The sequence below is a fragment of the Globicephala melas genome, chromosome 3 (assembly GCF_963455315.2).
Source record: "Globicephala melas chromosome 3, mGloMel1.2, whole genome shotgun sequence".
Classification (NCBI taxonomy): domain Eukaryota; kingdom Metazoa; phylum Chordata; class Mammalia; order Artiodactyla; family Delphinidae; genus Globicephala; species Globicephala melas.
The window spans coordinates 161,851,464-161,872,196 of NC_083316.1; the positions used below are offsets into that span (position 1 = coordinate 161,851,464).

At 58.3% G+C, this 20,733-nt stretch overlaps 1 protein-coding gene across 7 annotated transcripts in view; it reads left to right on the forward strand.

The window, feature by feature from the left end:
• The window catches only part of NFIX (nuclear factor I X), a 96,386-nt gene that overhangs the window by 71,753 nt on the left and 3,900 nt on the right, over positions 1-20,733 (forward strand). For 4 of the 7 annotated variants that reach the window (XM_030879900.2, XM_030879901.2, XM_060297021.1 and 1 more), the window contains exons 3-10: positions 2,027-2,089; positions 2,442-2,516; positions 2,891-3,011; positions 4,173-4,309; positions 7,287-7,409; positions 9,379-9,554; positions 15,212-15,359; positions 17,488-17,579. In XM_030879900.2, the coding sequence (XP_030735760.1) occupies positions 2,027-2,089; positions 2,442-2,516; positions 2,891-3,011; positions 4,173-4,309; positions 7,287-7,409; positions 9,379-9,554; positions 15,212-15,359; positions 17,488-17,579 (935 nt within the window). The remainder of the gene's footprint in view (positions 1-2,026; positions 2,090-2,441; positions 2,517-2,890; positions 3,012-4,172; positions 4,310-7,286; positions 7,410-9,378; positions 9,555-15,211; positions 15,360-17,487; positions 17,580-20,733) is intronic. The other 3 variants (XM_060297020.1, XM_060297023.1, XM_060297024.1) reach the window with 3 other exon arrangements.

A 20,733-nucleotide genomic window follows, 5' to 3' on the forward strand; every position in this document is an offset into this window, starting at 1 on the left:
AGCAGGGACCCCCTCGGCAGCAAAGCCTTGACTGTGTGCCCCTCGCTGGGCTCCACATGCAGGTGCTGCAGCTGTGCTCTTCCTGATGTATGAATCTGGGAAAGGACGGCCCTGAGACACATCAGGCTCAGGGCCCTGGTCCAAGGAGGCCCTAAGGTGGGCTGCCTACTGCCTCAGCCCCTTGCCTGCTCCCTCCTGGACCAGCTGGGGCTTGAATCAGACCCAGAGAGTCAGGAATGAGCTGAGGTGAGAGAACAACAAGAAGAGGTTGCCCTCCCAGGAGCATGGGAGGAAGTCCTGTGGGCTCTCTCCAGAGCAGAGTGCCACTAGCAGAGAAGTGGCCTGGGGTGGGATTCGCCATCCCTAAACACACCACAGGGGTGAGTGCACAGGGAGGTGTGGAAGGACACACCCCAAATACAAGGGTGTAAGGGGCCCTGTTAGCACTTATAAAGCTCCATTTTCTTGATTTGTGACTAGATTTATTACTTTTTTTTTTTTTTAGAATTAAAAAAAAAAAAAAGTGGGCTTCCCTGGTGGCGCAGTGGTTGAGAGTCCGCCTGCCGATGCAGGGGACACGGGTTTGTGCCCCGGTCCGGGAAGATCCCACATTCCGCGGAGCGGCTGGGCCCGTGAGCCATGGCCGCTGAGCCTGCGCGTCCAGAGCCTGTGCTCCGCAACGGGAGAGGCCACAACAGTGAGAGGCCCGCGTACCGCAAAAAAAAAAAAAAAAAGTGTAACCATCCTGGGGGCAGCCTGTTTTTTTTCCACCTGCCCCAGTGAGGCAGGAGGCTAGGAACTTGGTCGAGCCACAGTAGGTCCTGGGCTCTGAAAAGGCTACTATTATGCCCACCAGCCCCAGCACCCAGGGCTCTTCCTTCCTTCCCAAGTGGCTGCAGGGTCCCCCCACTTCTATCTCTTGGGCCCATGTCAGTCTTCGGGAACCTCCTTGCTGGTCACTCCCCAACGTGAGCAGCTCGACTGTGAGGCCAGTGTAGGATGGACACCCTGGTGAGCCGGCTGATTGTGAGGTGGTGGGCGAGGGTGGTGGAGGCAGGGTTACTCCAAAGAGTCGGGCAAAGCCCTGGCCAGTACCGGGGCCCGGTTTTCTGAGGCCACCCCATGCGATCCCCGTGTGAGAAGATGATTCTTTACCCAATGCCCGCCTTCCCCCTGCCCCACAACCTGCCCTGGCCCCCCTCTGCCACCCTCTCACCAGCTGTCATGCCCAGGCAAGCATTCTGGAGGTCCCCGTTGTGCCCCTGGTACACAAAGCTTTGAGGACCTGGGGGGCAGGGGCGGGGGGCTTTCCCAAGCTCAGCAAAATATTCACACACACACTCCACCCTGCCCCCAGCCCTCTGTGAGCTCCCACCGCACAATGGGCCCTTGTCTCGGGGCTCCCTCCGAGCAGCTGTGGCACTGGGGCATGAGACAGCCCAGACAGGCTGGCACAGAGCAGGCGACAGCGTCAAGGCAAACCTCCCCCCCCCCCAGCCCCGTGTTGCCAGGCACTGCCCATAAGCATAAAGGTGAGGTGGGGGTGGCGTGGGCAGACAGGAACGGCTCTAATTAATGAAGGGAGGGAAGGGGCTGCTCCTCTGGAGCTTGAGCTGGGTAGAGAATGGGGGGCCCTTGGGTCCATCCCAGCTGTGCAAAGAGACAGTCGCTGGCTTCTCTCCTGGGCGCCTCCTTGCCCTGACTCTCAGCCAGTGCGTTCACTCGTGGGCAGCTTGCCCCCAGGGCACATCAGGCAGTGCTTGGAGACCGGTTTTTTGGTTGTCACAACTGGGGTGCTGCTGGCATCTAGTGGGGGGGTGGAGGCTAGAGATGCTGCCAAACACCCTGCAGAGCCCAGGATAGCCCCACCACGGCGGCAGCGGTTCCTTCTGTCCCTGGTCTCCTCGGGCCGCTCAGGGAGGGAAGGAGAGTGAAGGGGTTTAGAAGGGTCGAGGGGCAGCTGCTTGCCTGGTGTTTGTGGAGCGCTTTGGTTTTGACCCATCCCCACCCTTTGTGTCTCCTGCAGAATCCGGACAATCAGATAGTTCAAACCAGCAAGGAGATGCGGACATCAAACCACTGCCCAACGGTCAGTGCCCCCTGCCCTCCTGCCTGTACCCAGCCTCCCTGGCCTGCCGTGCCCACCACGTCCTCCCCACACCCTTCTCTGCTCTCCCCGGCCAGGGCAGGCCTGCCCCTGCCATTGCCCTTCACTCAGCTGTCCCTCGACTGAACTTGGGCTGCTATGCGGAGGGGGAGGGCGCTCATCGGTAGCACACCCTAACTCCCAGGGAGATCGGAGACCCCCGAGGGCCAGCCAGGGGCTGGGACATGGGGCAGGGGATGGAGCAAGTGGAGGGTGGGGAGAGCTTTGGGGAAACAGGCAGACATCCCCTCCTGGCCTTGTCTCCACTCACTCACTTGCCCTTTTCCCTCCTCAGGGCACTTAAGTTTCCAGGACTGTTTTGTGACTTCCGGGGTCTGGAATGTGACGGAGCTGGTGAGAGTATCACAGAGTGAGTCCTTCCTTCTGGGCCAGGGCTGAGTCAGCAGGGATGGGGGTGAAGCGGTGGGACTTGGACCCCACGTAGCCCCCCACTGATGGGGTGTTGGTTGGGGCGGGGGCAGACAGGTTTCCTGGGACGCTCTCGGCCTCACTGGCATGGGGCTGGGTGGAATGGAGGCATCCAGAGAGCCCCACCTCTAACCTCCATTGCTTTGGAGGAAAAAAATCGTAACCAAGGACTCTTCCCAACAACCTCCAGCCAGGAGGAGGTTTCCTCAGCGGCCTTCACAGTGAACTCACCCCAGGGCTTCTGGGGAGCTGCTCATGGCAACAAAACAGGCACCCACACTTTCCAAACCTCATCACACTCTCCCTTCTTCCCAGCTCCTGTTGCAACAGCATCAGGGCCCAACTTCTCGCTGGCAGACCTGGAGAGTCCCAGCTACTACAATATAAACCAGGTGACCCTGGGGCGGCGGTCCATCACCTCCCCTCCTTCCACCAGGTGAGCCCCGCACCCCGGCCTTCCCCCAGCCCCCAGGCATCTCAGGCGCTTTGGGCAGCTGTACCACTGTGGCCTGGGTGCTTCAGAACATCATCCTTTGTTGAGGGCACTGGCTCCAGAGCTGGGGCTCACTATGCTCCCCAACCCCTGAGATTCCTGCTTTGTGCTGACACAGGCACTCGGCCTTGGGGACACAAACTCAAACAAGGCATGGCTTTGCCTAGAAGGTGCTCCCGGTGGGCATTGGAGAAGGCCTCTCTCTTGGGGATGTGACATTTGAGCCCAGGGGTCTGGTACAGGCATGGGGTGGATGCTCGAGGTAGAGAGAGCAGCCTTCAACCTGGCCAAGGCTGGGCGGGCTGGCGGGACTGTCCCACGGAGGACTTCAGAGGCCAGAGGAGGGTGTTTAGGGCTTAAAATCCACTGACGGCTTTTAAGTAGAAGATGCTGGGGATATGTGTTCTAGAAAGTACTTCTAGAAGAAGTTAGAGGCTATCCCAGCAGGTTGGAGGGGAGGAGAGCCTGAGTCAGATGGGGGATTGGCCTGAGAGGGAGGGATGGAGTTGAAAGATATTTGGGAGGTAGATATAGTAGGCCCTGGTCAGGCCCTGGTCACGCAGGGCAAGGTGGGATCCTGTCCTTTTTAAAAAAAACCTTGGACATTTTGGTTCATTGTGAGGTTTAGGCATTCATTTTGATATGTTAGAATATTGCATTAAAATGTCATGATGTTTTCATATTTAATCATACTTTAATATAAAATAACATAATATCACGATGACTGAGTTTTGTGTCACCCCCTGGCATTTGTGTCCCTGGCCAGTGCCTCACACGCCTCGCCCAGCCGTGGGAGCTGATGGGAAATAAGAGGGGGGGCTGAGGAAGCAGCTGAGGGTTTTGCCCACTTCTTTGACTTGGGCAGCTCCATAGATGATGGATGGTATTGTGACTGAGAAGGGGCTCAAGGAGGAGTGGGTGGGCTGGGCCCAAGGGGCTGTAGGTCTGGCCTTGGGGGGTGGGCACACAGCGAGTGCCCTGAAGTGCTGCTGACAGTGGGCACCCACTCCCCACATGGAAGACTGTCAGTGCAGGCTTCCTCGACCTGCGTACCAGCACCTCAGCTCATCCTTGGCCCACCTGACCCCTTTCCTCCTTCCCCAGCACCACCAAGCGCCCCAAGTCCATCGATGACAGCGAGATGGAGAGCCCTGTCGATGACGTCTTCTATCCTGGCACAGGCCGCTCCCCAGCAGCTGGCAGCAGCCAGTCCAGCGGGTGGCCCAACGATGTGGATGCAGGTATGGGCGCCACAAGGCCCGACCTGGAGCAAGGGCAGCATGGAGCCTCCTCTTCCCCCTCAGTTTACCTGGCAAACCTCCCACCGTTCCTCCTCCTGTTGGTGGCACTGCCTGTCTTTTCACCCCCTGAGCTTCCAGAGGAGGGCAGACCAGGAGAGCAGAGGCGAGCAGCTGGGTTGTCCCTGTGTGGGCAGTAGAGCCCACAGATGTGGCAGAAGGAAAGCAGAGGCCCCGACCCTGAGCCTCCGGGGCCCTGCAGTGGGGGCCGTGGCCTCCCGCTCAGAGCCTCCTCATCCTCCTTCTCTTGGTATTTCTTTAGAGAGGCTGCCCCGGTTCTACGGTCTTCATGGTTTAAAGCCATTTCTCAAACTGGGCACTCTTGACGTTTGGGGCCACGGTATTCTCTGGAGCGGGGCCATTTTGCCCTGTAGGGTGCTGAGCAGAGCCCTGACCTCCACCCACTAGATGCCAGGAGCAAACCTCCTCACCAGGTGTGATGACCGAAAAGGTCTCCGGACATTGCTGAATGTCCCCTGGGTGGGGACAGGACCTTCCTAAGTGGAGGACCGCTGGTCTAAAGGGCCCACCTTCACAGAGAGGAGCAGAGCCTAGTAAAGAGCGAGCAGAATTGTTTCAGGCCTCCCGATCCTCTCTAACCACACCCTTGCTGGTGAATACACCCACCTTCACCTCCAGTCTTGACAGGAGGTATGGGCACACCTGGACAGCCCAGGCGGGACAGAGGGGGGCTGTGTGTGTGTATGTATTGCACAGGTGTGCATAAGGAGGCTGCCTGCAGGGTGCTTCTGCCGGACACATTGTTGGTGCAGCCTGTGTGTGTCCTCAAAGTATGGGTGTCTTGGGACCAGGTAGTGCAGACCTCTGTGTACGGGATGCGCATGAGGTGTGTCTGCGTTGCTCAGGCCTGGGGACAGGGGCCTTGTTCTCTGACGCAGGAAGACGAGGGTCTACCTGATGGTGTTTTGCTTGGTATTTTGTAGATGTTCCCCTATCGGGAAGCGCCAAGTGGATGGGCAGGGGCCAGGGCTGGGGGGGAAGCAAGACTAAAGGGCAAGGGCGTGCTTCTGCTTTCCTGCTGCCCCAGATGCAACCTCTGGCTTCTGCTCTCAGCAACCTGGGAGGAAGAGAGGACTCACCTCCGGGCCTTGGGCTGAGGGAGAGGGTTAGACCAGCAGCAAGGCTCACCTCTGCCGGACAGCGCTCCGGCACGACTCTGGGTGCCCCTCCCAGGGTGTCGTGGCCAGCACAGCACAGATGCTTCCCTGGGGGAACCTCTGGAGGTGCAGAAAGAAGGGCTTGAGAAGGCCCTGGAGACTCCCCAGCTAGGGCCTCAGTGAAGTGTTTCCTCAAGGACTGGTGTGCCTTGAGGGCCATGTCTACTGCTGGCTCCTGAGGCATGGGCCCCCAGGTCCCTCTGCGCAGACCTGGTTCCCGAGGAACCCTCCCCTCCGCAGTTCCCTCTCTCTCCTTTTCTTGGCTGCCTGCTGTCGAGCTTGCCACTTCTGCTCCTTCCAGCAGTCCTGCCACGCACGGCCCCAGCATCCTCCTGCAGCACCCCCAGCTCCCTCGCCTTCCCCCCTTTTCCTGTGTACTCATTCCCCTCCTCCCACCAACCCTGTGCTGTTTTCCTGTTCTGGGAAAAATCACCAATTAAGCAGCCCAGCTGCAGGACTGGGAACAGCTGGGGAGGCACTGTGCGGCCATGGGGACAGCTGTGCACAGCTGGTGGAGGCGCTCCCCCCATCGTGCCAGCTATCAGGTGGCACACAGCTGCTGCCAGATAACACCTCTGCTGGCGGCTGCGAGTTCACCCTTTCCCCGCCTCTTCCCTCCGTGGTTAAGACAGCTCTTATTTCTGTGTTCTGAAGCCTCCCCCCAAACCCCCCGCCACCCAGCACACACACACACCCCACCCAAACCGATTCAGTTTGTGTCCCAATGATGGCAGCTCTGGATATCTGCCCTGACTTCCCCTTATCCCTCCCAGCCTGGGCATAGCCTCAAGGCCCAGCTGAGGACAGGAGACAAGCTCCCCTGGGGGACCTGGCCTGGGGGCCCTGCTTTGTATAGCATCTTGGATGTCATGCCCACTGGGCACAGAGATGACCTTGATTGGCAACATCAGGCTCTTAGAGGGAGAGCTCAAATGGGGTATCCTCTGTGTCCCTGTCTCCTGCTGAATGTCACCCCATCTCTGGTACTGGGAGCCGAGCAAAGCCCTGGAATTACCCATGCTCTGACAGTCCGGCCTTTGGGTCCCCTGACTGAGGAAGTCCTTTCCTGTCTAGCCGTAACCCCAGCACCCGCCCAGGCCCTCCAGCCTCCTCCCTGCTCTCTGGTCAGATGCTGTTTCTCCACTGTGGTCCTTCCCAAGGGCCAATGGCTGTGCTTTCCCTTCCTGTAAGGAGCTCTGGTTTCTTCCCATCGGAACCTCCCAGAGCCCAGGGCCCCGCGCTGCGCGGGAGCTTAGTTCCCTGACCAGCGACCAAAACCGCGCCCTCACCCCCACCCCACCCCGCATGGAAGCCCGGGAGTCCTAAACCCCTGGACCGCCAGGGAAGTCCCTGGGCCGGCTCGCTCTGAAGCTGCTCTCCCGGGCTCCTCCTGCACACCTTCCCTGCCCTCTGGCCCTGCATCCCCCCTTTTACTCTGTTCCCCTTGAGCTCCTTATCTGCTTGTCAGGGGGCAAGATGGGCCCCCTTGCTCACTCCCTGCCCAGTGCACCGAAGGGCCTTACTTTCCTCTCCTGTCGGCAGCACCCACGGCAGGATGGTCTGCACACGGCCTGAGAAACAGAGCCACAGTCAGGCAAAGGAGGCAGGAGGGAGCCTGGTGGGGGAAGGGGCAGCCGGGAGGGGGCCGAGGAGAGAAGGAGTGAGCTGCTGGCTTCCCACCTTCCCCTGCTCCCTCCCCAGCCCAGCTAAACCTGCCCTGTGTTGCTGATTCCTCCCCCCAGGCCCGGCTTCTCTAAAGAAGTCAGGAAAGCTGGACTTCTGCAGTGCCCTCTCCTCTCAGGGCAGCTCCCCGCGCATGGCTTTCACTCACCACCCGCTGCCTGTGCTTGCTGGAGTCAGACCAGGTGAGAAATGGAGGGCCCGGAGGGGGGCAGTGGGGGTGGCAGAGGAGCCCACATGGGCAACTGGCCAGGCAAAGGGGCCAGGGCCGACCCTGAGTGACAGCCCCAGGCTCTCTGAATGGGCTATGGTATGGCAGTGGGTGGGCATGGGAACGGGCCCTCCCTCCGCAGCAGCGCCTCCTCCAGACCCAGGCCAGCCCTTGGGCCTCCTCACCCTGTTCCTCAGCACTCTCCCACTTGCTTCTCACACCCCCTGTGCATGATGCATGCTTGTGCGCTGTGCGTGCACACGAGTGTGCGTGTTTGCTTGTGTGCGTGTGCAGGTGCTGTGTACGTGCATCGGATGCGTGTGTGCTCGTGTGTGTGGCACAGGCCTGTCCTGAGGCTTCCTCCCACTTACCCCTGACTGCAGAAGCCTCAGGCCCATTCCTACGCAGTTCTCCTGTCCTCCCTCCAGCTGTGGGTGGGATAGCACAGGCTTCTCCCTCTGCCCTCCTTTCAGCTCTTGTCTCTCAACTGCTCACAGAGCCCGGGGCCTGTTTTCCCAGCACCAGCCCAGGTTGGTGTGAGCACAGGTTGAGAACAGTACTCCTAGGAGCCCAGGCTCCCTTCTCGGGGCCTCCCTGCTCTTTTCCAGAAGTGAAGGGCTAGGCCAAGGGGGACGGTGGTACCTGGGCTGCTCTTCAGGGAAAGGAGCTGGCCCTGCTGCCTTGGGAGCTCTCTTGCTTCAGTCTCAAGGAGAGAGTGCTCGAGGGGAGGATGCCTCCATGTTCTGGAGGGGATGGAATCAGGCAGGAAGCTGTGGAAGCTGAGTCCTCAGCCACTTGCCTCTTCCCTCTCTTGGCACCTGTCTGGCAGAAAGAGGCCTGGATTTTTTTCTGAACACTGCCCTGTGTCCTGTGTCCACCCTCTGTCTCCTGGGCCTTCCACGGAGAACACTGAGGTTTACCCTCCTGGCTTCTTCCTCAGGGCCTCCTGGCTGGGAACCCAGAGGCAGCCAGCAGCGGGGCAGGGCGTGGTGGCCGCAAGGTGGGGGCGGGGAGCCCAGGCCCTCTGCACAGGCAGCGGGAGGGCAGCAGGCCCTGCTCGACTCAGCTTTTATGAACTCCAGAGAGAAGCCAAGTTTCTTCAGGCCCCTAATGAAACTGAGAGCAAGAGGGAGCTGATTGGAAACAGACAGGAGGGGGAGGACTTGGCCAGGGAAGAGCTGGGGCCTGCTCCAGGGTGGGAGTTGTGCGTTCGGGGACGTGCGTACGAGCGATGGGGCTGAGCACAGAAGAATGTGGCCTGGGCGGCAGCAGCCAGGTGCACACCCACCGCACGCAGGAGATGTGTGTGTGCACTGCAGGGGCCCCTCTTGCACTGGCGCAGGGCTGTGTGTTTATCTGCAGCCCCACAGAACTGTCTGTCTCCTCATCGAGGCTCCCCACCTGGGCCCCACCTGGGCCCCGGACCGGGGTGAGGCGAGTGAGGCACTCACCTCGGCGCAAAATGTCAGGGAGCCCCTAAAATCTCAGTCATCAAGATACATTTTATTTTAATGCAATATTTCCAGAAATTAAACCGATTGCAGAGATACACGATGAGCAAATGTCAATATTTTAAATAAAAGATCGGACCGACCTTGCGCTTGCATGACCCTCACTTCCCTCACCCTAACTCTGGCCCTGGTTCCAATCAAACTTTATTTACAAAGATAAGCAGCTGGTCTGTGGGTCCCGGTTTGCCAATCTGACTTTTTAAAATATTGCATTAAAATGTTATTTATCTTGATTTGCTGAGTTATTTGGCACCATCTTAACTTTCACACTAGCGGCCAGTGCCTCGCTGTCCTCACTCTGGTCCCTGCCCTGCTCCTGCCCGTTCTCTGGATCCAAAGTGCTCTGACCAGCAGTTCTTGTCTTCAGTGCTCCCCACCCCACTGCCTCCTAGGCCCTGACGATGCCCTTTTCTTCCTGCCACGTGCATGCAGGGAGCCCACGGGCCACAGCATCAGCGCTGCACTTCCCCTCCACATCCATCATCCAGCAGTCGAGCCCATACTTCACGCACCCGACCATCCGCTACCACCACCACCACGGGCAGGACTCGCTGAAGGAGTTTGTGCAGTTTGTGTGCTCGGATGGCTCGGGCCAGGCCACCGGACAGGTGAGTCCAGAGGACCCCACGAGCCCCTCTACAGCTCATCTTTGCGTCTGTCTGTCTGTCTCAGGGCTCACAGGGAGAGGGCCCAAAAGCTGGGAGCCCACCTGGGGCTGCAGCAGCAGAGAGCCGGTAGTGCCGAACACCTCGATCTTCTGGGTCTGGGAGTAGGGGTCCACGTATCAGGCCGGGGCCTGTCTGTCACGGTCCAGAGATGAGGGGGCAGTGGCTGGGCCCACCTTGCTTGGGCTTTTTGCCCTCCTTGTGGTCTTTTCCTCTAGCAGGAGTGTACCCATGATCTGTCCAACCTGGGCCCAGGCCCCTTAGCTCCTAACACCCCTCTTAAACCTCAGGGCTGCAGGGATTTGGTAGGTTCTAGACCAAGGTTTCCCACTATTGACACTTGGGGTTCTTCATTCTCTGTTGTGTGGGGATGTCCTGTGCACTGTGGGGTACTGAGCGGCATCCCTGGCCCCCACCCACTCTATGCCAGCAACACCGCCCCCTCCCCAGCTGTGTTGATCATGAATGTCTCCAGATTTCGGTGTGCCCTGGGGGCATCATCATCCCCCAGTGAGAAGCCCTTAGTAGAGGGCAGGCCTAGTTCCACAGGGTCTTTCATGAGACTCCTGTTGGCAGGACTCTTAACAAGGGGGTTCTCGGGTCAGTCATGGTTCTGGAGTGAAGTCTTCTGCTCCTCAGCCTGGGAGAGAGACTGGCTCCCCATGGAGCTCTGTGGCCCCACTGTCCTTCTCCGTCAGCAAGCCCCCGGGGCCTGGTCACTGATGAGCAGAAACACAGAGCCACTCAGCAAAGGAATTATCCCAGACGGCAGTGGGCCAAAGGTGACCCTTCCGTGGGACAGTGGTCCTTGTTTAGTCCCTGGGAGACCATTCCAGGTTGGGGCATGGTGGTCTCTAGACCTCTGGGAATGTTCTGGAACTCCAGCAGCGTGCTGTGCTATGAGAAGGCCCAGCTCCTTTCCCCACAGTTGGTCCAGCTTGGAACCCCACTGTGAGAGATCAGATGGGGAGGACACTCAAAGTGCCTTGGTAGGGAAAGGCATTGGGAAGCCCACGCCAGAGGCAGCCCAGCTAGAGCAGCGGCCCTCCGCTCAGCCTGGTGCGGCCTCGGGGCGCCCTGCGCGGTGCTGGTGTATTGATCTGGGGCAGGGCCGTGGCTCAGCCTCCTTGCTCTCGCTGTCTAGGACAGAAGCCAGTCTCCTTCCCTACCTCCCGCTCTTCTTCCTCTTCCACTTTTCTCATCTTTTTCTCCCCTTTGCCCTGCAAGGGTTTCTTTTGCTGGCTCTGCAGCTCCTTAGCACACTCAGAGCTTCGCCCACCTCTCTGGACAAGCTCTGTCCACTCTTTAGGGGCATGGAGGGAAAAGTGGACATGACTCCAACAGCTTCCGTGCTTCCTTCAGAGATACTGGCAGAGTCTACGGGAGCTGCCAGCCTGTGTCCCAGCCCCCAAGGGGCCTGGGGTCTGGAATATGGATCAGAGAGGCCAGGAACCCTTCCGTGCCTGCTTCTCACCTAAGGACGCAGCTGGGGTTTGGAATCAAAATGACAGCCACCTGGGGGACCGACTTAGCCCAAAGAGCCTAAGCTGACCCACAGGACCCTCAAGAGTGGGGGTCAGTCCATCCCTGGGCATCCTGATGGCCAGGTCTTGAGCCTGTCCCTGATCAAGGGCTCAGGAATTCCCTGGAGGTCCAGTGGTTAGGACCCTGTGCTTTCACGGCCGAGGGCCTCGGTTCAGTGCCTGGTCGGGGAACTAAGATCCCACAAGCTGTGTGGCGTGGCCAAAAAATAAATTAAAAAAAGATCAAGGGCTCACTTGGCCTAGACGGTTCTCTTCTCAAGGCAGGTGCCTGCTTGGAGTATACCGCAGACAAAACACTACCGATAGGGGAGCAAACAGCCCCTCTGGTTAAACAGAGAGTCTAGTTCGGCTGGAGAGCAGTCTCTGCAGGTTTCCTCTTGTGGCCTGTTGTGCCCAAGAGTTGGGGGGGTGGGGCTTGAATTCTGCAGTGAGTCTGCTCCATTGGGCCCAGTTTCTGAGAGGAGGCTAGAGATGGCATCACGCTATGGAGGAGGGGCGAGCCAGAGAGAGGCCCTGGGCTCTGCAGCTGACCTGGTGGCAGACGGTGGCGGTACAGGGCTGTGCTTGCTCCATAGCCACCTCCAGGGTAGTAGTTCTCAGTCTTAGCATGCATGAGAGTCACTTGGAGGCCTCACTAACACACAGGTAGCCGGGCCTCACCTAATTCTGATTCAGCAGTTCTGGTGTGGGGCCGAGAATCTGCATTCGCCCCCAAGTTCCCAGGTGATGCTGCTTCTGGTCAGCGGACCCACTTTTAGAACCACTGATCTAGAGACTAGAGGAGTAAATTCCTAATCTCCTTGAGAATCTGAAGTTATGGATCATCTTTGCAGAAAAATATACGCATACAAAATTTTACAGACAACTTGCAGAATGGTTCCCAGGCACCTCTTAGACCTCAGCATAAGGCCCTGATTGAGAAAACCACATTGGTAAAGGCCAAGGTCAAATGGAGACACCACTTAGAGGACATGCAAAGGGCAGAAAGAGGATACCTGGTTAGCTGTATTTCTGTCATAGAGAAGAGGCCACCAGGTGAGCACGATGGAGAAGTTGCAGGGCCTGATGGGAGAGTATGACTCTGGGAGGCAGAAAGCCTGGTTACTAGCTCAGCCTTGACCACCAGTGCCAGAATGGCCAGGCCCACATCTTCATCTGTCAGATGAATGTGAGGAGCTATCCCAGCCCCTAGGTTCCTTCTAAGATCTTAACTCACAAGGTCTTAAGGCACTGCAAAGTCACAAGACCTTGAGATTTTTAAAACCTCAACTTGTACCCCAACCAGAGCTGAGACATCCTAGCCTGGCTGGGACTTGCTTCCGGAAATTGAATGTTGTAAATCAGCAGGTTTCGATGTCTGGCCATATTGGGCTAGGATTTGCTTTATTGGATGGGATTAGTGATTTAGATCCTCCTAGGCAGAGACAGGCTCTGAGGAGCCAGAGGCTGCCCTATGGGAGCAAGGGCTGCCTGGAAAGCTCCCGTGTCCCAGCCCCCTGGAGCCCAAGCTCAGGACAGCCCGGAGAGAAGAAGTGAGGCTGTGAATCTGTTGGGATCATTCCATTTCCTGCCCTGATGGAAGAATGAGATAGGAACAAGATAGACTGTGAAAATGAGGGAAGGCAGTTTCCACGTGTATGTCAGAACCACCCTGGAGAGCCGGAAACCCTTGCTCTCTGGCCGGTGCTGTTGCTCGGAACTGAAAGGTCCATTTCCAAAATGACACCCAGCACAAAGGGTCTTCAGCCCAGGACACCAATAAGCACTAGAAGCAGCCACTGCTCGCTTTTGTCACGGGCCTCTAAGTGGGCAGGAAAGATCAAGTCGAGGGAACCGTTTGGAGGGACAGTGTCAGACCTAGGTGACTGGTCACTAGAGGTGAAGGATGGAGGGTGGGACAGCAGAAACTCAGAAGGGCATGGCCTGCGCGGTTCAGCCATGGGGCTCTATGGTTTTAAAGTGCAGCAGGATGGACTAGTTGATTCAACTCAGTCAGTGGGACTTGAGTGCTACATGCTTGGGCCACACAGAGGTGACATTCCACCTGCTTGTTGGGGAGCCTTGGAGGCAGTCTTCTTCAGAGGCTCCAGTGGAGGTCAACAGTGTCCTGGAAGAACAAGAGAGAGAGAGATGGATGGTGATTCAGGACACCTGGCTGGTCCCCATGCTGGGGATGGTGTTTTCTGAGCAGGCTTTGAAGGGTGTGAGAAAGGGCATTCTAGAACAGTGGGTTCTGCAGTTAGCAAGTGTGCAGCCCCGACTGCTTAGGCTGTGTTCTGGAAACCCCAGTAGGTTTACAATGGGAAGTACTCGGCGGGGAGGGAGTGTAGGGGCATGAGTGGTGGAAGACCCCATCTGGGCTCTATCACGGCGGCCTTGCGTGCCTGGCCGGGGAGATTATGTTTTATGTCAGATGTAGTCGTAGCTGTGGAAGGTTTTAGGGCATCGGAGAAGTCTGAACTCCTTTGGGTTTGGGAAGAGGGTTAATGAGTCTGTTGGAAAGAATCTGTAGGATCCTAGGAGTTAGACAGACATGACTCTGAATCTCAGGCCTTTCCAATGACAGCCGGGTGACTCTGGCTAGACCACTTAATCATGAAGAGCCTCAGTATCCCCTGTTGTGAAAGGCCGAGAGTAGAGCTTCCCTCGCAGCAAGGTTTCTCAGCCACAGCACTGTTAATCTTTGGGCCAATGAGCCTCTGTCCTGGGCGCTGCCCTGTGCGTTGTAGGGTGTTGAACAGCATCCCCAGCCTCCATCCCCAAGCTGTGCTAAGCGGAATGTCTCCAGACACTGTCAATACCCAGAACTGCCCCGAAGCAAGAACCACTGCCTTACAGGGTGGTTGGAGGATCGGACACAACCTGAGTGAAGGGCCTAGTACAGAGCCAGGTGCCAAGGGTGCTGAGCTGCTGAGCACACTGTCGGCAGAGGGGAGGCCCCTTGGGAGTCTCACTGTCACAGTCCAGGTGAAACCAGTTAGGAGAGAAGGACGACCTAGCTGGACACGTCTAGGGGTGGGCCCCACAGGGTCTGCCCACCAACAGAAGGAGGAGCATAGGAACCTCCCAAGGTCCTAAACCTGGGTGGCTGGGAGGGCAGAGGTTTGACCCACAGGAGAGGGACCAGTTTAGGATGAAAAGCTGTGGCCTGGCCCCCTTGAGCCCAGGCTGCAGGTGGTCATCGAGGGCACTGCCCAGAGCAGCAGGAGGTGTGGAGCCAGGGAAGCTGTGTCTGCCAGAGGCTGGGGACCTCTGCCCTTCCTTGTGGTTCCTACACCCCCTGAAGCCCAAAGGCTGATTGAACACAAGGCCGCACATGGGGCCTGGAGGAGGAAACTCAAGTGTAGGGCACAAGAGGGAATAAAGGACAATTAGTGGATCTGGTGACCAGACATCCCCAGCTTCTGAGGGAAAGCCACTCAGAGAACCTTGTGGGAACCAGAGCTGCCAGCAATGGATTTTCCTCTTGGGCTGTTCTGTAGCAGACAAGCCAGCACCCCTCTGTCCTCAGGCTACCAGAGCCCAGGGCATGCTCCCTGGCATCCCCCCGAGGCCATGACATGGGGCAGATGCTGGTGGGCCTGTGGTCCTTGGTGGGGTCTGCTGGTCCTACCCCAGGGGCCCACGGAGGGGAGGCATGTGTGTGTTTTAGGGGGGCACAGGAGGTAAGCTGGTACATCTTTCCTGCCATAGGAGAAGGTCTTCAAGAGCCTGAGAGTTCTGAGTGCAGCTGCTTGTACGGCTAGGTGGCATGTTTCGGTACCTAAAACCTGTTCCCTGAGAAATAACAAACCACCCGTCGGACATCCCCCTTCCTCCCTCCCACAACTTCAAAAGAGAACTAAAAAAAAAAAAAAAAAAGAGAGAAACACCTGAGAGACCAAATAGAGGCCTTACGCCCTCACCAACCCTGTGCCCTGGAGGAGAGAATCCCGTCCTGCATCATCTTCCGCCGGGAGCGCCCGCTCTCAGGAGCGAGCTGGCGTGGCCGCGCAGGGGAGCGTGTGTCTGTGTGTGATGTGCCTTCATGCGTCACTCTATTTATGTTGTTCGCAGCCCAACGGTAGCGGCCAGGGCAAAGTCCCGGGGTCATTTTTGCTACCACCGCCGCCTCCAGTGGCCAGACCTGTGCCCCTTCCTATGCCTGATTCCAAATCCACCAGCACTGCCCCAGACGGCGCCGCCTTGACTCCTCCATCACCTTGTAAGTGGACGATGAAACCGAAACCACAACGCCCAGCGTCCCCAGCCCATCCAAACAGTCTCCACTGCAAAAAGAAAAGCCCCCTCCCTCACTGCCAAAGCCCCCCAACCCAGAGTGCCACGGAGCCTCCCACCCAGACAAGAGCAGAGCTGAGCCCCCCAACCACGGCCTCCTGGGCCTTAGTTGCACCAGCCAGCACCCCACTAGCCCCCCTGCCCGCCCGCTGCTCCCAGCTGGGGCCCCTGGCCCAGGCCCCTTCCGGGGGGCGGGAGAGGGAGCACAGTGGGGCACACAGGCCAGGGGTGCTGGCCAGGGGGGGAGGGGGGAGGGGAGGCACAGCCATGCCATCTTCATGCCTAATTGCTGTTTTTTCATTTTTTGTTTTTTCGTTTTTTGATTTTTTTGTTGTTTCGTTGTGCCCCCCCCCCACACCAAGAAAATTAAATGTGACCACAAGGCGACGCCACCACCATCCCCTTTTTGCCTTTGCCCCCCTCACCTCCATTCTGGGTCCCTCAGGCCTCTAAAGATGCAGCAGGCCAGCCCCCGACCCCCTCCCTTCAGCCTTCAGTCTCACATTTGGTTTCTCGTTGTTCCTCTTTTTTTTTCCCCCCCTTCCCATCCCTCTCCCTTCCCTCAATTTCTTCCCCAGGTTGGATGTTCCAAGGACAAGGAAGGGCTCTGGGCCTTGGCTTACTTCATCTCTTTCTCTCTCTCTCTTTCTTTTTTTTTTTTTTTTTTAAACCGATGACAAATTTTGTCAAAGGGAAGAGAAAAATCTGAGTTGAGAGGCCCAAGCTAGACCCGACGACGCTTGAAGGACAGGAGAGGCGGAGGGTGGGCGGCGTGCCGTCTGTGGGACTGTGGGTGGGGGGTGGGCAGCGCTTCGGGCGCTCTGGGGGCTGGCAGGCCGTGGGCCAGGACTTCGGGACAGCGGCGGAAGGGGTGGCCCATCTCACCACTTTTCTTCGTCTCGCGCTCTCTGTCTCACCTTCTTTTTTCTTGGTTTGAGTTCTTTTCCCCTGTCCATCCTCTTCATGCCATCTTCTCATCTGCATCCGCCACAAGACACGAAGTCATGGTCATGGTCATTGGAGGTGGGCAGGGTGGGAGAGGGGGAGCCAGGCTGCGGGGTGGCTGGGGGCCACTTATGGACAGAATCTGGTGAGCACGGGGTCCCTGGGGTGTATCTGGTGCAGGGGGTGGTGGGGTGGGGGCTCCCAGTTAGCTGTGACACTCCTCGTCCTCTCTGGGGGCATCCTTCCTCCTGGGGGTGCAGCGCCAGTCCCCTCCCATAGGGCTCCAGCCAGACAGCCCAAGAAGAGCTCCTGGGTATTTGGCCCATTTGCCCCCCAGACCCTAGAACCGTTGCCCCGGAGCCCAAGCCCTGGGCCTTTGCCAGGCCCTCTGGCCTCCTCCTCGTCTTGTACCTCGGGTCCCGGGGAACAGCAGGACCACAGGACCTGGCTCATCCATCGAAGGAGGAGAGTGTGTGCCGGGCCTGAGCCTTGCCACCCCTGTGCCTGAGCCAGCAGCCAGCTCTCAGACCCCTCTCTGACCCTGACCCACCCAGCTCAGCCCTCTGTTGGGACCCTTCAGGTTTCCCAAACCACCGGCCCCGTCCTTGGGCCCAGAGTGGTAAGTGGTGTAGCACCCAACTAGGCACCCCCGTTGGAGGGGTGGCCTGGCTGAGATGGCCTTCTCCAAGCAGGATGGGGCCGGTCTGCCAGAACTCCCACCCTCCCCGGCTCCCTCTTCTCCAGACCCAAGAGGGCCGGTAGGAAAGCGAGGGTATTTGCTTCGGGTGCTCTGGGACGAGGGGTATCCCTGGCCCTGCCTGGTGCCTGTTTAGGGGACAGAAGTGGGCCCATGGGGCCTCAGCTATAGCCTCCAGGGCCATGAAAGAGGATGCCTGGCTGCAACGGAGTGCCAGGGGTGGGGGACTGTGTGCTCCTGGTCCAGTGAGAGGAGGAGGGGGCCCCTCGGGCCTGTCCTTCCCACTGCCAGCTTAAGCCCGGGCAACATGGTCTAACCTAGTCTCTCCCTCTCTCAGCAGTCCCAAAGGGCAGTGCCCGGGCAGGCTCCAAGTCCTCACGGGGTCTCTCCCTCTCTCCCCTGCTCCCCACAGCATTCGCAACGACAGGCGCCTCCTCTGCCAACCGGTTTGTCAGCATCGGACCCCGGGACGGCAACTTTCTGAACATCCCACAGCAGTCTCAGGTAGGAGGCCCTGCCCACCAGGTGGATGCAGGCAGGGGTGGGGGCATCTTGGTGTCCGGGAGGAGGCAGGGATCCTTGGGGCAGTCCGGGAGAAGAGGCTGGGGCAGGGCTGGAAGGCTCAGGCTTTTGCATGCCCAGCTGAGCCTGCCTCCCCAGGCAGCCCCCAGGCCCCCTGGCTAATCAGCTAATTGGATAATTAGCTCTGACAGCCCTGGCCCTGGGGAAGGCAGCCAAGGACCCAAGGCTAGAGGCGCTCTGGGCCAGGCCTGGTGGAAGCAAAGATGGAAGCAGGAGGCTCCATCCGGAGGAGGACAGGGTCTGCCTTGTTGCTCTCCTTTTGCTCCGGCTGGATGCCCTAGCCCCTGGCCCTCCCCTCTTCCTTGGTTTTGGGTGGGCTGGGTTGGGGGTGGAGGAGGGACAGAGGCGGCCTGGTGGGCCATGTGCCCAGAGACTCTGGCACTGAGGGTAAGGCAGGGCTCAAAGCCGCCCTGGAGGGGCGGCTCCCCCACGTCCTGTGAATCCTGTTAGAGGGGAGGCCAGGCTGCTGGAGCCCCCAGTCCTGCTGCCATCTGCCCCCAGTTCCCACAAGGAAATGCCACCCCTCCAGCCCTCCTGCTGGAGGCCCCTGGACCTGGTTTTGCACAGGCATCTTTGCACACACTTGCACGCAGGTCCTCTCCTCCCTGTGCCTGTCCCCAAGAGGCTGGGAATAGCCTGTAGAGCCCAGGGCCCTCAGGGCACAGGGACCAGCCTCCGGAGCAGGGCAGAGGCAGCTTTTACAGTATGAGGCTTCTGGGGAATGGAGGGGAGGGGAGCATGCAAATACCTTTTTCTTTTGCGCATTTTACAAAAACACACCCTGTGAGCCCAGGGCCTTGGAGGCTTCCTCAGCCCTGGGAACACCTCTTTCAGCTTCTGCTCCCTCTTTGCTCTGAGGCCCAAGTCCAAAGAAAGTTGGTGGATGGAAGTTTTGTGTGTGTGGTTTAAGGTTTTGTTTTTTTCCCTTTTCCTTTCCCTCCCTAAAAAAAAAAAAAAAAAAAAAAAAAGCCAAAAAACTTTGTCAAACTTCAAACTTCAGAGCTCCCTAGTGGCAAGGAGGGGAGGGGAGGAGAACTTCAACCCCCTCCAGCTTCCCACCCCCTTTCCCCAGAGTCACGTCTGACCCGTCTGGTTTCCAGGAGCAACCAGACATGATGTAACACCCAGATGAACTTGAACTTGGGGGTGTTGAGAAGAAAAACAATGGCTCCGAGCAGGGGCTGGAGCCAGCCCCCTCCGCTCTGTGCCAGGGAGGCCAAGAGAGCCCTGCTGGTAGAGGGCAGGAGGGGGTGCCAGAGGAAGGGACAGCAGGAGGGCCTCCCCTCCTGGCTCTGGGCTGGCACCAGGCGGCAGGGCTCTGGTGCCCCTGCCTGCCCACCCTCCCTCGCGCTGTCCGCCCTGCAGCTCTGACTGTATATGCGCTTGCTCACTCTCGGGGACCACTGCCATGAGCCCTCCCCATTCACCCCATTTCCGCTTCCACATGCTTTCCCTTCTTCACTTTCTCTGCTCACTTTGCTTGGATGTTGGGGCCAACTCAGAATCTGAGGCAAGTTTGGGAAACAGTTTTTCTTCCCCTTGTTCCTACAAGGAGCCTTGGGCCGGGGCCCTGAGCAGGCAGGTGTGTCTGGGGATGGGGGTTGGGGGGCCGGAGTCGGACAAGCCGAGCGAGCGGGGAGCCCTCGGGCCTGGGGGCAGGCAGGCGGCTGCGGCGGGCGCAGGGGGTCCACTGGGGGGTGGTTTCCACAGTAACCAGTGACTTTAGCTGATCTCTGGAGCACCAGATGGAGAGAGAACAATAGAACGAGGGAAGAAAAGAGAATTTTACCAATTTTGTCATTCCCTGGGCAGCGTTTTTTACTTAGTTTTAATCAATTTTGGACCTGGCTCAGGAAGCAGGGAGGGGTGAGCAGAAAAAGCCGCTCCGTGCTTGCCAGCAGATCCCCCATCTCTGGGACCCGTGGGGAGGCACCGGGGAGTCCCGTCGGAGTTGTCTTTGTCCCTGACTCCAGGCCTGGAACCAGAGTCTTCCTCCTCTGAGGGGAGGGCCCCTCAATCTGAGCACGTCCCCCCCGCCCCCCGCCACTGTGCAGCTCAGGAGACCCCAACGGGGCCAGTCTGGGGCCTCGGCTTGGCCTGCCAAGGGCATTGAGGCCAAGCAGGTCCTCCCTGTACTGGTTGTCCCCGGCCTCTTCCCTCACAGGAAGGGGGAGGGGCAGGCTCACAGCCAGGGTGATGGTGTAAGGCTTCTGGTGTAGTCTCCCCTCGGGAAGGTGTGTGTGTGTCCCAGAGAACACTAACACCCGAGCCTGCAGGGACAGGGGCCTCACCCGGGCAGCTCCCCTGTTCCTCCGGCCAGGACCGAAGCCTGGGAGCTGGCGGCTGAACCAGCCCTCCCCCAGCCACTCTGAGAATGCCTCAGGCCCGGGTTTCCCCCACACCTTGCTAGGCCCCCATGAGCCTCCATTTGGCCTAAAATCAGTCGATGGGGTTGAACTTTGGGCAGGTGCTCCAGGAGCTCCATCAGAGGAGGGCAGGTCTCCTCTCTGCATGTTGTCCAGTACATGGCAGGAAGTGTAGTATCTCTGCCCACCCAGTAAATGCTAGCAGTGCCCCCAGTCATTGTGGCAACCCCAAACCCCCGTGTTTCCAAATGCCCTCCATCTGCACTATCCTGTGTGGTAGCCACTGGCCACATGTGGCTGTTTAAAGTAAATAACTAGAGAAAAATTTAGTCCCTTGGTCACACTAGCCATATTTCAAGAGCTTAGAAGCCATGCGTTGTTAGTGGCTACTGCATTGGACAGCACAAACAGAGAATATTTCCATTGTCCCAGAAAGTTCTAGATGATCTCCAAGGCCCTGTCTTTCTTCTTTTTTCCAGTTTCATTGAGATATAATTGACATATAGCATTGTATAAGTTTAAAGTGTACAACATAATGACTTGACTTACATACATCACGAAATGACTGCCACGATAGGTTTAGTAAACATCTATGATCTCATATAACCAAGGCCCTTTCTAACTCTAAAACTTGATGTCTCCATCTCACGGTGGACCATGGCCTGCGGTTCCAAACCAGAGCCTGAGGGCTGTAGGCATAATCTGTGTGA